The 16,412-nt window shown below is 41.3% G+C and overlaps 1 protein-coding gene across 1 annotated transcript in view; it reads right to left on the bottom strand.

Moving 5' to 3' along the window:
• RMP24 (ribonuclease MRP subunit p24) overlaps window positions 1-11,155 on the bottom strand; it is a gene marked incomplete at its 5' end in the record, with an annotated part of 100,635 nt that extends 89,480 nt beyond the window's left edge. Inside the window, one exon of the mRNA XM_079533894.1 lies at window positions 11,020-11,155. Coding sequence (XP_079390020.1) covers window positions 11,020-11,155 — 136 coding nt within the window. The remainder of the gene's footprint in view (window positions 1-11,019) is intronic.
• Between the last annotated feature and the right edge of the window lie 5,257 nt (window positions 11,156-16,412).

Raw genomic sequence — 16,412 nt, 5'->3', positions numbered from 1 at the left:
GACTGAAAGAAGTCAGCCTTCTGTGACTAATAGCATAAGCAGTCCCTTCCCTTAAGCAGTTTCTTTTTATCCCCCAAGGGTCTTGTAGTAACTTATACCTGAAGAAGCAGCCTTTCTATCTTCCTCAATCTAATTAAAATACAACATAAGGCAGATGAGCAATACAATATTGCTAATGTCCATTTGTTAACTTGTCAGTCTCTGAAGGATTTCCAGTTCTAGTTGTGATTGAAAAGGCACCAGATTACTCAGCTGTAGAAACCACAGATGAAAAAAATCCGCAACTCTTGCAACCACAAAACTCATGAGGATTTTACAATCCGTGAGGTGAGATTAACTAACAGAATAATACAAATGGAGTAAAACATGTTCCATTCACACGTCACTTAAAAGCCAAATAAATTTTCCTTATAGCTAGTTTTGCGTTTTTGTAACAGTATGAAACTTTTTTTCTTTTATGTGCTGAGGGGTAGGCTGCCAAATTTAGCAGAGAAAGTAATGGCTCAAGGTATACAGCGGAGATAGACAAGGTGCATTTTCTAATATCTATATACTATAATTGCATGTGACTCATTCACTACAGTTCCCACCTATGCTCCTCTCCAGCCAGAGGCGCTGGTAGGGCAGGCACTATAAGAGAGAGACTGTTGTGACCACTTGTATGAGAACTGCTGAACCACAGCCTGAACCTCTGGTCGATCACCTGAGGTGAGCAATGAGTCAGCCAGAGGAGCACAGGTGAAGGCAATTCTCCTGTGCTGCCAGAAGGAGTTGAGCCTGGCTCCACCTCTCCTAGACCCATTTAAGAGCTGACTACCAGTAGGGAAGGTTCCTTTCTGGAGTTCCACTCTGCTGGAGTTTAATAAGTGAGCCCAGGATATGGGTAAGCATCCTATCTTTTCTGCTTTAGTGTAATAACTATATAGCCTAGCTCTCTGGTATACCTCATAACTATAACATCTGTGCATTCATTGATTGTACACCACTGAATGTCGTAAGATGTGGGCAGAGACTGGATGGAGGTCATCCGTCCAACCCCTTGCATTTGTAAAGTTAGGAACAATGCAAGTATCTGCACGCTGAAGCCTATGACATTGAATTTACAGGATTATGTAGATCATTTTTCTGTTGATATTTTATGTCCTGTACACAGTTACATCTTTGTCTAGGCTTTTAATTTGTAAGCTGTGTAGCTGGAATGTATGAGGGTTTTATCACCAAGAATTTCAAGGTTTGCTGTCATTTTGCATATGGACATAAGGTAATGACTTCTTCCTTTTTATTTTATTATTTTACTCATTAAAGGCTAAACACAAATTTGTGCATTTAAAAGTAGTACTCTGAAATTGCATGGCTATATAATTGCAATTTATCAGACCAAAAATTAAATCTAAAATTAGACATAAAAATCACAACATTACCAGTCCTGGATTTAAGGCTTATATTGCTCCAAATTTCAAGGAAAATATTTAAGAATCGATTTAAATGCTAATGAACCGGTTTGCCATAAAGCTAGCAAGTAGTTACACTCAATCAGAGTAAAAGAGAAACAGTATTAGTTTTTCCTTTGTCAGCCTTCACTTCTGACATTGTATACATAAATTCACCAATGTTCTTGTGTCTCCCAGACCTACATACCACAGTATAGCAAAAAGATACTTCTCTGAAACCAAGATGTAGTGAGCAGAAACAGAAAGCTTTCCCCCTTGTGCTTTTGTTGGGTCAAAAGCTGGCAACATAAGCATGTGCATGAACTGCAAAATGTGTACAAGAGGGAAGATCCATGAATGACAAGTTGAAGGAGAGTGATGAGGCTGCCCCTATGGATCTGTTGATGGAGGAAAGCTGCTCATGCTGTGCCTCCACATAGCAAAATGCACTCACCTTATCTGTCGAAGTTTCACCTGGATTTTCTGCCAGAAGAAGAAACATGATTTTGAGATGCATCCCAGTCTGAAAGAAGGCAGAGGAGGAGAATTCCAACCCCTGTTAACTTAGTAGGAATATAGTCTGTAAATCAGATAAGATAGGTAGGGAGACCTCTGCTTTGCTTCTTTAGGCAGTGGGAATGCTGGGACCACATAGTCACCATCTCACAGCATCTCAGTGACTGCAACAGCCTTGGGTAGGTTTGAGGAGTGGGGGCATCTTCCAAACAACCAGAGGCTCATTTTCATCAAGCTGATTGTTAGCTGGTTCAGAATCTAAATTTTAAAAGAGAGCCTTAGATTTAAATAGGCAGAACCCTCTAGCCCTTATTCATTAAGAAAGTGTCTGGGGGCTTCTTCCCCTCCTCCCCTAAAGAAGGTTTGGAAAGACAAGTTATCCTTATGAGATCTTATAAACACCCACGAGACAATTTTGCTTTGAAGTATCAATGTGACAGGGCAAAAGCAGAACAATTTGATACTAATGATTTCAGTCACCATCCTAATGCTTCATGTTTTAAAGATCATTTTGCAATAAAGACATCATGATTTTACAGTCACATTAGAATAATAAACCATAGCACTTATGGAATACTTTAAAACAGAAAATAAATTGAAACAGTAAATGTTTTTCTCAGAATTGGAGAAACTGGATCTCAAGGAGATGACCTTGTCATAGTGCAGTTGGGGAAGCTGTCTCCTCATTCTGGGGCTGCATTTTGGGTGGTACTGTCCCTTACCTGCTACTGCAGACAAGATGACTGATGACAACTCTGCAGAAGGCAACAGATGCAGGCTGATGTTCTAGCTCCCTTCCTTTTGACTTCAGGCACTTCACTGAGGCATCTAAAACAGGAATGCTGAAACTCCCATTAGTGGGAAAAAGAAAAAAGTGGAGAGAAGTGACAAGATCTTTTCACAATAGATGAGATTAATGCAATTCACTAGACTTGCTGATGTCTTCTGGAGGCAGGAAGTGGCCATTAATCTACCCTGTCATTTTTGTTGGCACATTCTCTGCCCAATGACCTGCAGGAGAGGAGCAACCTAGGTAGCTGCTGCCCACCCTGCTTCACCAGGGGACTCCATGGCTGGAGTGGGCGCCAGCAGGCAGGCACTGCACAGAGATGTCGCTGCTACAAAGCATCCTTTGAGCTCAGGGAGTATGAGGATGGGAGGCTGCCCGTAAGTCATATCTCTAGTGGAGGTTCGTGAGCCTCCAATCCGGCTTGATTCATTATTCATCTTGAAATTCTCTTTCCTAACTTTCTTCACTCCTTTTTGCTATCACTTACTAAACAAAGATGTGTGTTTTTCTCCAAGAAACTCCACTGACTTCTCTGCTAGCACACAGCTCAGATGATGACAGAAAAGAAACAGATGGTTCCATACAGGATCCCCAAGTGCTCATCAATATTTACGGACATCAGACAATGGCTTATCTTAGACCATCTACATTTAAACCACAGCAATGCAAATGAAGCTTCCTTTGCATAGTAAGTAGTAGGGATGGGATATTACTAAATGCATTTGCATCTTCACTAGTAAAGGACATTCTTCCTCCAGGAATATTTCCTTCATGTACTGTTTTGGCGTGTTACTGTAACATAGTCAGGAAAGGTAATATAAAAGACAAAGCAGGTTTCCCATCTCAGAAATAGCTGTACATTACTTAAAATTTTGGTAGAGGACAGAGGCGAGGCAAAACTCTTTGAGGCAGCCATTCACTGTCAAAGCCTCAGCTGCTCTGCTTCATAGCAGTTACCAGAGAAGTGCAAGTGCTCAACTGGTTTAAAAAACAGATCCAGACAAAATGTTTAAGAACTCATGTGAGTCTTTAATTAAAATCCATTCAAAATGAGCATTTCACTCTCCACCCTTCTCAAAACACAATCCCACGCGTTGCATGTTGGAGGTAGGCTGGGGTGGTAGAAACAGCAATGAAAGAGAGAAGCAAAAAAACCCCAAACTGAAGCAGTCACCAAGTTGTCAACTCTCATCATGAGACTTAAAAGAAGAGAAAATCCATACCGACAGGAATGAGATCCTTGAGATGAAGTTTGGTGGCAGCGTGTGCATTGAGGAGGCAGCGGCCAGCCACTGCTCTTGCCTGTGACAGCTGCATTTGCTGACAACAGCAGCCTGGCTCTGGGACACCTGTCAAAGGGCACCCAGAGCTTCAGATGGCACATCAGATAACAGGAAGAAATTACGGATGGGGGATTACTTCTGCTGGCACTGTTCATCAGTACTTGAAGGCTGTCAACATCCTAAACTCTGATACTTTCTCCCTTGGCAATTTTATTTTATTTTTTAATTACAGCAGTCTTTATTGTAGGCAGAATTTGTGGAACTGGCTGGAAAGATAAAGATCATCATTTCATCAACATCCTTGGATCTGAATCTTTGTCTTTATTTGTCCTCATGTGACTGAGGAATGCACTTGGGAGTCAAGACTGCCTTCACGGATAAGGAAAAGTCCCATAAGCACAGAGATAATTTCACTACTTCTTGGATGTGTGAGCTGTGAGAAGACAGCCCCCCTCTTTTTCATTACTTACTTATGTTGCTGTGTATGGAAAGTTATTTCTGTATGATGAAAGCGTTTGCCAGGAGTAGACAGGTTGTTTTGAATGGCATTGCTTCTGAATTCTGTTTATAATTAGACTCCTTTCCTGTGTGCTTTTCCCTTTTTCCTTTATTTATTTATTTTCCTTTTTTTTATTATTGTAAGAGTCTGTATCTAGTACATTGCTTTCCTTTGCATGAAAGACTTAATAGTCCATCACCTAATTTCCATGCTAATTAGGCACGTGACTCCTCTCAATAACTGCCATATCCTCACTCATTTAATACATACTTCCGTACCCTCAGCAATGATCTGATAAAGAACATTATCAGTGCAAAATACATAGAACAAGAAACCATGGGGATTAGATATTAAGGAGGACACTGTGGGGACTGTGTTAATTGAGACGATCAGCAAGATTAAGATAAGTCTTGCTGCTTTCTCATATTGGTCCTAATGACACAATGCAGAGCCCAAAGCACTTTACCTGCTGTACAATGTATTTAAGTTGCTTTCTTCCCCGGGGTTTGTAATCTAATCTTCTGGATAAAACACTTTGCTGAGTGAAAACAGCTGGTGTTAGAAGCTGTATTTTTAAAATACAGCACCTGCATAAGGTTTTTAAAACTGCTAAAAATAGTGAAGGCTAGTAGAAGTTGTAATGTACTCTATGTGTGTGCACATCCAGAAAGATAAACAGAAGTCTGTGTGTGAGTGCACAGCATGGCCTAAGCTGGTACTGGTGTTGCTCTACCTCCAAGAGGGAGCTTTGCCTGGGTGTCTCCAGAGGTCTCTTCTGTACCATATTTCCCTGATAATTCATAGGAGTGGGGGTGCTAATATCATCATTTTAAAAGATTGTTTCTCCTTGAAGAATATTGGCTTTTTCCTCAAAATGGTTGCTGCCTACAATTAAAATGAAGATTTCTCACAGCAAATCATTTTGCATAAATAGATTCTGAATAATGGAGTTGTTGTCAAGAAAAAGAAATAGGCACTACTTTTTCAAATCAATTCTTGATGGAGTTCTTCAAAGGGGGATAAACATTGCTGATATAATGATTTGCCACATGACCTTGCACTTGAAGTGCTAAGCAAGGTGAAAAACAACATATCCAAACATGAAAAATTGCTGATTTTGATTCCTAAAGTAATATTTTTCTAGCTAGAACTATTTCTGTTATGAGTTGGCATGCGCATAGGGAGAGGAAGTTAAGATTTTCCTTCAGCAATATGTGATATCTCCCACTCAACTAGATAACCGAGATGCTATTTTGCTTCATGAAAAGCAATTTTGCTTGTCTGCAAGCAATACAACCCAAAAGCAATTTGAGAGGAAAGATAGGTTTTGCATTTGTGGCAAAAGACTGAGCGTTCATTGCGGTTGTGATTGTCCTGCCCTCTGAGCCAGCCTCTTTCCCCTAGGGTCCCATGGGGTGAGGTGGACCAGGGGTTCCCTTGACCAGAGACCTTCTCCAACCTCAGAGTGCACTGCAACCAAGAACCACTGTGACACAGGCTGCCAAGAGTCCTTGTTTTCTATGGGACCAACATGACAGCAAGGCACAGATCAACATGGCAGCAAGCAGGAGGAGTTGAAAATATTCACTGGCGGTAAGAAATCTGATGTAAATGGCCTACTGAATCCAAACTGATGTTCCTCAGATGCTTTGCTGCCCCAGCCCAGGTGCAGACCAGTATCTTCCTTAGGCAGTGGGATGTACAGCAAGGAAAACTGTTGGTACAGAAAACATAGGCTGCTTGGGGACAGTTGTCACTGCCTGACAAGAAATGTGACTTAGGACACCATACACACTTGGTAGATAAAAGCGTTGATCTTCTAAACTGGAGAATGTTACAAAGACAGTAGAAGCATAATGTCAGAAGCAAACATAGAAATGTAAATGAGTGCGAAAAATAATATGAGGAAGGAGTGCACATTAAGCGGCCAAAAAGACATTACTTCTCTGTGAAGGAGTAGAACAATATTGGTGAAAAGCCTATTCTCTTTCAGCGGAAGAATGAAGGCAAGAATAACAAATTAAAAAGCAATATGCAACATATGGGAAAAAGAAAGAGGTAATAAAGATCCATATAAATAAGAGCTTATGAAGTGTAGAAAATTGATAAAGGATACTAAAGACATCAGAATAAAATCCATGGCTGATCTGGCTACGTTTTGGAAGAAGTGTTTCTTGAAAGTAATAGCAGAAAAAACTATCAGTGTCATAGGCTCATTACTAACTGGAGAAAGGAAGTCATTAGTAACGTTGAAGAAAGAGGCAAAATAGTTCAACAATTACTTCTGTATTCTGCTAGAATAATGTATTTTTGGACATTAATAACTAGGAAAGACACTGAACAACTTGTGCCAAGGTTAAACATTATCAAAATCGTAAGGTCCAAAAAAGCAGCCCCCAAGAGTCATGGAAGAGTTGATATAGGATATTTTTAGCTTCTTTATGTACATTTTTAATAGATAACAAAATAGTGTGGAAACCTGCAAAGGTCCTTGTCAATATTGAGTAAAACAAGGCAAATGAAATCACCCAGGTAAATACAGTCCAACTTGGTACCAATCTCAGGCAAGGTAATGGAGTAATTGGTGGAAGATCTAATTAATAAAGCATTTAAAGTTAAGACTGTAATTAATGCTATCTTACTGACAAGGGGATTGCAATTTCAGACTGGGACACATAGTTGACAGGGAGTAGCAAAGAGCAATCTGTTCAAAACTGGGGGACAGAAGGAGAAATTTCTGAATTTGGTGATGAGGTAGAGCTGCTGTAAGGGCTGGAATCCAAGCAGAGAGGCAAGGCGGGGTCCCATGGGAAAAGCAGCAGGTGTCTGTTCCATGGGCAACTACACTGTCACATGCATGCAGTTTGTGTGAAAGGCAAGCTTCTGACTTTTGACTTGCAGTTCTTTAATACAGAAAAATCATTCAGGTAAATAAATTATGTGATTATGAAGCGATCTGCAAAGATATAAATGAAGCAGCAGCAGGAAACAAGGCAGGACAGGCTGTTTCTAGAAGCGAGGGGAGTAATGAGGCTGTGGGATGTTCAGTTGGCAAAGAAATAGAAGATAAAGAGAAGAGAAGGGGCAAGCAATACAGGTTTTAGGGGCTACATAAAATGTCCTTAACCAGCCTTCATGAAAAGCTGAGTGTGTGACTGAACTCCCTCCTAAAAGAGTGCTCCAGCAGATTAACAGGAATAAAATGAAGGGTCACTTTTTTCTCTTGGAGCTATTGAATTCCTTCCTTTCATTGAATCAGTACATTGCAGATTTTACTTATCAAAAGTACTTTAGTGCTGTTTGATGATGAGCCATATTCTGCCTTGACTTCCATCCCAGGCATCCCCACCAAGTTCAGTGATGTCTTGTGGAGAATAAAGCAAGGCAGACGTTAGCTTGATGTCTTTAACAGTGTTGCAGCTGCTAATGAAGCACGATCCGATGTGGTGCGTTTGGAGACTGTCACTGATGTGGATAGACATAGGATAGACAGTCTCTGCTGCTTCTGCAATTGATTCATCAAGTGCACTATGCGTATAGGAAATTGGAACATCTATTCTCTTCTGTTTGGTTTTGTTGCCATTGACGAATCACATGGATAAAAGATACAAGAAATATTTTGGGAAATTTTGGCAATGAAATGGTTTTTCTTTTCTCCCACTCCTTCCCCATCCAAAAGTAATGGAGCTGTCAGGCTTATTAGATAGCACAGGCAAGTTTTAGAAAGTAAAGAATGGGAGTGTTGCTTTTATAAGAAAGAGCTGTAGACCTGGAAATGATCCATATTTGGAATATAAATGCAAGCTGTTATGCAGATCAAAGTATCTATTTGGAGCCAAATTACTCAACAACATCTATCTATGCCTCTTCAACACCTGCAGATTAGCAGTGTAATCTTGTGGAGGTTGCTATAGCTACATCTCTGGAGCAGGTGGATTTCTTCGTCTCTGGGAGAACTTCTGTGCTCATTCTTTGCAAATAAACCATCTAAGAGTATATTTAAAATGTCACCCTGGTGGCGTCAGTCCCTGTCTCTCTGACACTGTCACATCAGTTCTGTCCTTACCAGATTGAGCCCAGATGCTTTCTTAAGAAACAGTGCTGTTTCCATCAAAGTGCGCTGCCGCCTTTTTGACTATGGGCACCTGGCTTTGCCAATCCGGACCTAGTCAGGCCATAAAGCACATCCTTGAGGTTAAGCTGGGGAGGACAGCCCAGGTTTATCTCGCAGTTATGTAGTCCTGTTTAGGCTGGTAAGTCAGCACAGAGCAAAACTAGCAGCCTTCAGCAACAACACTAGTCAGGGCCTACAGGTAGTCCCTGGCTTCAGTCAGATAGCAAGAGTGCTAACTATGAGGATTTTCAAGATGGTTGTGTACCCATGTCTTCCATCATGGGCTTTGCTTTTACACTGAATACTTGTTCCCTCTTGCTTGGGCTCTCCTGTCATTTGCCACAGCAGAGGGTTGCCCAAATGACCCTGGTTTCCATTTGTTTGTCTGCAGTGACTGGCATATGCTGTAACCCTTAACCTTCTGCCAGTCAAATCCACATCATGCTAACCTTTGTGAAAATGTAATGGGAATCCCTGGGTGAAAAGCTGATATCTTGAAAAAAGAGCCCTGACAAGTATTAAAATAAATGACAAAAGGCTAAGAAGAAGAAGCACCAAAGACTAGAAAATAAACAAATCAGGATACTTTGACTTGTCTGATTTTGTCATTCTCCTTGTTTATCTTTTGCTCTAGTTGTATGCGAAGTGCAGGCTTTTCATTCCCCAGTGAAGGTAGGGAAAGAGAGATTTCCTACCAAAACCTGTCAACAACAGCAACAATAACAGAGTATATTTTCCTCTCCTTGGCAAATTTTAATTTCTACAGTAGAAAGCTGAATACCAGAAAATGCTTCAAACGTAGCAACGCTTCAGTAGGTTTCAATAGAAAGCTCCAGACTTCCCCAGAAAGAAAGACAGAAAAGAAAGAATAATATTTTTGCTAAGCAGCAGAGTGACCAACTTTATGCTCAGTGCCACATTTTCCATGCATTGCTTTTCCTTCCAGTTTATTTTGTCCCTTGTCATGTCTCTGATACACTGTCTTTTTAACTTACAAATACCTGAAATACGTCCGCTCCACAGAGCCTCCTAACTTTTGTCCTCCCCAAAACTTGTGCTGTGAAATTTATTTCCAAATGTTCAGGCGTATAAAAATATGCCATGTTGCCTTGAGACACATCCATCTCTGGGTCAATTGGTGTCTTACGCATCACAACTGTATTTCTCTTACCCTTAAGGCAACTTCTATAATCCAGTTCTCTAGACTACTGGTAAAATAAACCAGGGAAAATGATGAAGAGGCCACTCATTATGACAGAGGCTGCTTAGGGACTGGTCTTTCTACTTATTTCAGGAATAGCTGCTGAAAAAGTTGAGTAAGACAGGCAGTGTGGAGGAAATCTTGTCAGTCCTGCCTTTTTTCTGAGTCAGACTTGTTCATAGCTGGTGATCAAAACTTTGCCAAAAGCAGGGATGTGTGCATTGCCTTTGAAAAGACTATCAGTCTAAAACACAGAAATGAAGGCAGCCACAGTCCCATGTGCTATGAGAAAACGGGCTCCTATCTGGGTGCTGAATTCCCATTAGCAGCAGGCCTTCACGGAGCAATAGTTAAGCCACAGTGGCAGCGTGGCTTGGGAAACGTGTGCCCACACACACATAGCTATGAAAATGGATGGCTTCTGTATTTCCCAAGATTCATGTCCAGAATCAGGAGTTTGGGGGGTTTTTTTGTTTGTTTTTGCAGGGCTTTTGAGTGTGTGTGTGTGTATGTTTTTCTTCCTTGTTTTCTTTTTTTTTTTTTTTCTTTCTTTCTTCTAAGGGCTATTAAAATCTGTAAACTGTTAATTTTGTACTACACCAAATTAGGAGTAACATTTGTTCACGATTTAGCTGCCAGGAATTTGGTTTTGCTTTTTTGTGGCCTTCCTAACAAGCAGACGAAAGGTACACAGAGATCTGCCATACACTCATGTACATGAGTAAGGCTGTCAAAAGCAGCTAGCAGCTTGGGAGTGCGTAGTCTCCCACCCCAAGATTCCTGTAGTGGGCTTCTTTTGACAAAAACAAGCTTTCCTTAAGGCATGTCTAATCAATCATATAAAATTTTAAACACACACACCATAACATTAGTCACTTTTGAAACTAGCAGCCTTACGCATCAAAAAAGGAAAACATGGTGTTAGTGATTGCCACCACGCCTGTATTACCCATAGCACCCACAGAAGTTTTTCTGTCGGGCAGAAACTCTTTCATGGAAGTCTTCTGTATGATTTTGCTAAGGAAATATTTTTAAAAGTAGACCAGTCTAAAGTTAAATCAATCCTTAAGCTGACGTGTGATCTTGTTTCACAACTAAAAGAAAAGCTATGCAAGGCTAATTTGTAGAAAATGCTATAAATTACAGCATCAAATTTTGCTTCTCTTTAGGGGAGAAAGAAGCTTACCTCCATCCCACAGCACAGTGCTGGGCTTGACCCCAGCCCATGCTGTGTCCCAAATTGGTGAGCTCTGCGATTCATACGCCAGAGTATTCTGGTGGGTCATCCGTGCTTTGCGGCACAGCTTCCTCTCCATTGCCATTGCTACAGAAATTGTTTCTTGAGGCAACCCTAATTTTCCTTTCATCAGTCAATTAGGGGCAGGCTCTGCACTGCGTTGTTTGTTTCCCTAGTGCTGTGCTGTTTGATATTATTTTCTTCATGACAAATTAACCACAGCTGGACTTGTCTGGAATTGCTAAGAATGCTCTTACGTGAAGAAAAAGGGAAAAGTAGATTCTGAAGGCATGAGAAACAGAAACTGATACTTTGGAGATGTCCTCTAAGTTCCCCCTGCTCAAATCACATCATCTTTCAGGGCCAGTCAAGCTGACATTGTGGAGCAAAACCCATAGCTCTTGAGATTACCACTGGTGACAATTCTTGTTGTGTTGGGCTATGTAGCCAGCCAAGATCTCTCCAGAAAGTTCCAGTAGTAAGGATTTCTCACATGCCTTTACCCAGACCCAATCAAGCCAATACTCCAGTGATCTATGTTGGGAATTGTCCTTTCAGGGAATAAAGGAAAGAAAACACAATTTATATGATTCTTTTTCACTGGTGTGTCAATCTGGTACCTGGAGCTTTGAAATTCTCACATTGTTTTCTTTTAGCTCAAACTTATTTTACATTTTTCCTCCACCTTCCCATCTTCTATGCTCCATTGCAGCAACAGTCTCCCATAACACATTAGCAGATTAAAAATAACCTTCTGCCATCCTTCATCTACTTTAGCCAATTTAAAACCAGACACACTACCCCAGGCTCCACAGAGCAGAGGAAGCAGGAGCATGCATGTGTGCATGCATATGGGCTCTGACCCAAAGGAACCAATTCCAATAGAAAGAGGCAAGAGTTTATTTCTACTGCCTAGATAGATCTGATTTTGCACTCTCCTCCTGCCTGTTTTTTCCTCTAAGACAATCAGCTGAAGGTCCAGAAAATTAATGAGTACAGTTATTGTGGGACAAGAACAAGAACAATGATTCATGAACAAGGGGACAACAAACAACAACAACAAACAAAAAAACAACCATTAATGCATTCATCTTTCCTGCAGCTATCAGATCCTGATGATCAGAGCTGAGTGAGCAGCAGAGAGAGTTACTCAAGCAGAGGCAGAGCCAGGTTCTGAACTGGCCCTGGATGCAGATGCTTCATGGAGACTAGTGTGAAAAGGGCTGCCAACTTGTGCCCCCACCTCCACTTTAAGTATTGCAAGAGGATCTTTGATCCACAGGCATCAAGGAGGAAAGCTGGCTGAGAGCAACCGCAGCACCCCACTGGTACATGATGTCCACCGCTAGATTCCTCTTGCTATGCATCTTGATACACACATGACAGCATTCACAGGAAATGCTTCATGTGGCCAGCTGAGATAAAAGCCCCTTTAATGTGGGTTTGGAACTGTTTTCTTTGAACATGTAATCGTTGGCTTTGCAGATTGTTTGTGCTGGTTATTAAGTGGTGTTAACCGGGTTCAGCCTATCTAGCAGCTGGGCTGGATAGCATATTACTGAAATTTCTGGGTAACCTGAACTGACCCAAAATCTTTTCACCCCTTGTTCTCCCTTGAACACAAGTGAAAATCAATAGCTCAGAAAACCCTTCAGTGTCTCTATCCCTGCATGAACTCAATTTTTTCCCAGCTGCTACTCATTTACCTACCTGGGTTACCAGCTGCTCTCCTGGGGATTGCTGCCAATGTTGCATCACCAAGGGTGAAATGATGTCAAGACACTACTGAGTAAGTACTGAGCTGATAGGAAAACCACAGTTTGTTGTCCTGGACCATCACATACACCTGCACCTATTCAACTGCATTCGCTACTCTGAAAGAGCCACCATTATTTATTTGGCAGACCAAATAAAGCTGTTTTGCACCTGTCCTAGCAGTGAACTTGATCAAAAAGCCACCCCAGTCAAACCTTTACTGTCATAATGATCTCCTCCGCTCTGATATCTGACTATTCAGCACACACGGATGAACACAACACCCTGCCAGACAGATCCTGATGCACTCTGCCCTCTTGTACTGCTGTACAGCTGCATTTCTGGCTCAAATCAAGGACCCTATGCTGATCGAATATCTTTCTTATTTATGAAGTAAAGTACTGAATCATTTATTTAGTATGGTTGTTGTTTTTTCCCCTCATCTGAATTTGAAAACAGTTCCTGGCAATGGAGTATTGAACAAAAACTTTGAGATTGATGGATGAGGTTGGTTTTGTGTGGAGATGTAAAGGACGCTTCAGTGATGATAACTGCGCGTTAGACTCTCTGCTTAGTAAGTTGATAATATTCTTAAAGATTTAAGTACTCTTCAGGATGGAATTAAAATTGTACTTTTCAAATGTAGTGCATGTAGGGCTTATAAATTCTCTGGTGATACACTAGCTTGTGGAAAATGCTCATTAATATCTGTTATTTTCTTACTATCAATAATTCTTACGGCCTGCTATACAAATATTTAGGGTAAAATGCTTAGTGGCAATTTACTCAGAGCACTTAGGATCATTAGGGTGGCAACAGAATGTAGTCACAGCAGCAGCTATTCTGATTTGCTCTCTAAAAATGATTTAGCAAAAAGTATCTGCATTGACATGGAAGCAGCCATCTCCCATTTCACTGCTTTGCATTTCTGAACCAATAATCCCTCTGTTGCCTGCAAGTTGGGACCAATTATTTTATGTTATTATACATTCTTTCAAAATTAAGCCCTAAAGCAGAACAAAAACAAACCTCCAAACACATCTACACCTCTTGTGTATGAAAGTCTTAGCAAGGTATTTCTCAGTTTGCAGCACTACTAAGTAAGAACAGGAACTCCCAGCAACATCATTTTGGACATCCACGCACATGGGCAGTATATGGTGAAGGAGCCGTAGGGAGGGAGGAGAATGGAGAAGACCTGCCCAATGTTCCACCATTTTTCCATGCAGGTAAATTCCTCATTTAGAGGGGAGTCAGTGGTCTCTGTCCACACAGATCACAGAAGGTAGGCTTATGGTTTATTCTCCTGTAAAAATATGGAGATTTCCTCCTGTTGGGCATTTCCATGCTCTCCTTCTCCAGCAAACAGACTGAATTCAAGAAGCCTTTTCCACTGGTTAGGCGACAGCCTATTGCTAATGGGGGCACTGGAGATGTGGATGATGAAATGTTCAAACTCTGTCTGTCCAAAACCTCGTGCTGCATCATCTGTGAAATAATGCTCCAGCTCTGACATTCACTTATTTATATAACCACGGGCTGACTTTTTGTCTGTTTTCTCTAAGCTGCTGTGGGTTTTGTTTCCAGTAGGCGTATTACTTGATTAATGATCTTTCTGTTAACACTTGCTCATATGCCATATGGGATCTTCTTGGGTTATCTAAATGCACAAAATACTAAAAACAACTTTTTGTTTCTTTCCTTCTTTTTTTTTTTTTTCTCAGCTCAACTGTGTTTTTAATAGAACAGTACCTTCTCCCCTCTGTCCTCCCTTCTACCCCCCCAAAAGAAGAACATTTTCCTAGCTTCTCCAGACTTCACACTGTTGAATGTTACTTGTGATTCATGCTGTTACCTTGTGCAATACTTAGGAAAACAGACCATGGACAGGCTCTGTCAGGAAGGGTTTTGTAATGGATGTGTCATTTCTCTTGTATCTATATTAAAGAGAAAATCCTGTGATGGTTGATGAATTTGTAGACCCCATCTCTCTGAAATCACATTAGCTGCTCAGAACAGGAAGGCTGCTTTTCTTTCAGGCAATGATGATAGCATTTTCCTGGATGCAGGTCGAAAAATATTTACATCAATATAAATAAGCAGTGTGTAACTATAAATAAAGAACACAGGTAATAAAATGTTATCATTGAAGTTGAGATTAAAATTGAATCCTGCCAAGCCCTAAACATAGATCATGATAGACAAATCCAATATACCTTTTTTTTTTTTTTTTTTTTGGTGGTGCTGTAATTATAGACTAGGTAAAGAAAAAAGATTATACAGCAGACATAATTTGTAATGATTTCAGTAACATTTCTGAGGTAATGCCATGAGAAGCAATGACTACTTGTGCATGCTTCTCCACAAGTGTACATATCCCTCCACCAAGAGATGCACTTGGATTTCAATCAGAGCAATGCTGTGAGCTGACCAGCCACAGTCTGCTTGGCTAGGTCACCTCTGCCAAGCAGACCTCTTTCCCTGATGTTGCAGCTTGATGCCCTGACCAATAGAAGCCCCTGCTGTAAGATCCAAAGACAAATGGAGAAGCAGTTCCCAAATCTGGTTCTATATGACCAACAATCAGGCGACAGCCCACAGAACGCGTCAATATGGTGCTGTAGCATGGGGTCATCACTTGGTAGAGTGTTACCCACTGCCTACACACCCCTCACCACCCTAAGAGCAGCTAACAGATGTTCTGGGGGTTTGTTGTTGGCGCAGATCCTGCTCTCCTTCTGACCAGGGGGGATGGGTTCCTGGGTGGGTTCCCTTCCTTTCTATCAGGGTGTTCATCCATGCTGTATCTAACAGCTGGCTGGATATCAGCTCTCCCCAGAGTCTTCTCCAGGCTGAACAGCCCCAGCTCTCTCAGCCTGTCCTCATAGGGGAGGTGATCTCTTGGATCATTTTTCTGGCCCTCCACTGGAGGTGTTCCAACAGCTCCACATCTCTCATAGGAGGCTGCCACTTCGTGGCAAGGGCCTGACCTTAGCTCTATGACCTCCACTGGATGAGCTAGGAAAGCATGATTTGGCATGTAAAAGCACAGATGGGCTCAAAAACAGTCTCCAAGCTGCTCTTGACAAGGTAGGAGGCATTCCCTTTAAGTTAACCGGGAATGGAGGCTCACACTGACTCTCTGGAAATCAAGGCTTGAGGCCAAAAGCAATCTCTGGTATCTCAACAGATGAAAATAGAGCTTTAAAAAAATAAGAATATGTCATGGAATTAAATGAGAATCACAAATTTAGCAGGTCTGGTGACTTCCCAAGAGAAGTTGAGGAGAAACATAGAGAAAATACTTCTTTTTGAGACACAGTGAAATGAATTACTAGTCCCGTCTGTAAAATCTGTTGAAGTCTTGACTGCTGGATATTTACTTTCAAAGAAGTCAGCTTCCACTGCAGTCTGCTGAAGAGCCCTAACTTGACTGTGCAGATGCAATTACTGAAAATGAATCTGTCAGAGAAACATCACGTAAACAAGGAGTTCTGTTTGGGCTCTCCTCCTGAAGCCATCTTTGCCTCAGGGATAACCTAAGCCAATGCTTCACAAACCCAGTGGGAACAAGCAGAGCAGGCACA

The sequence above is a fragment of the Tetrao urogallus genome (genome assembly GCF_951394365.1).
Source record: "Tetrao urogallus genome assembly, chromosome: 3".
Classification (NCBI taxonomy): Eukaryota; Metazoa; Chordata; class Aves; order Galliformes; family Phasianidae; genus Tetrao; species Tetrao urogallus.
The sequence above is the reverse complement of the archived record's forward strand: the minus strand, read 5'-3'. Positions and strand labels throughout refer to the sequence as shown.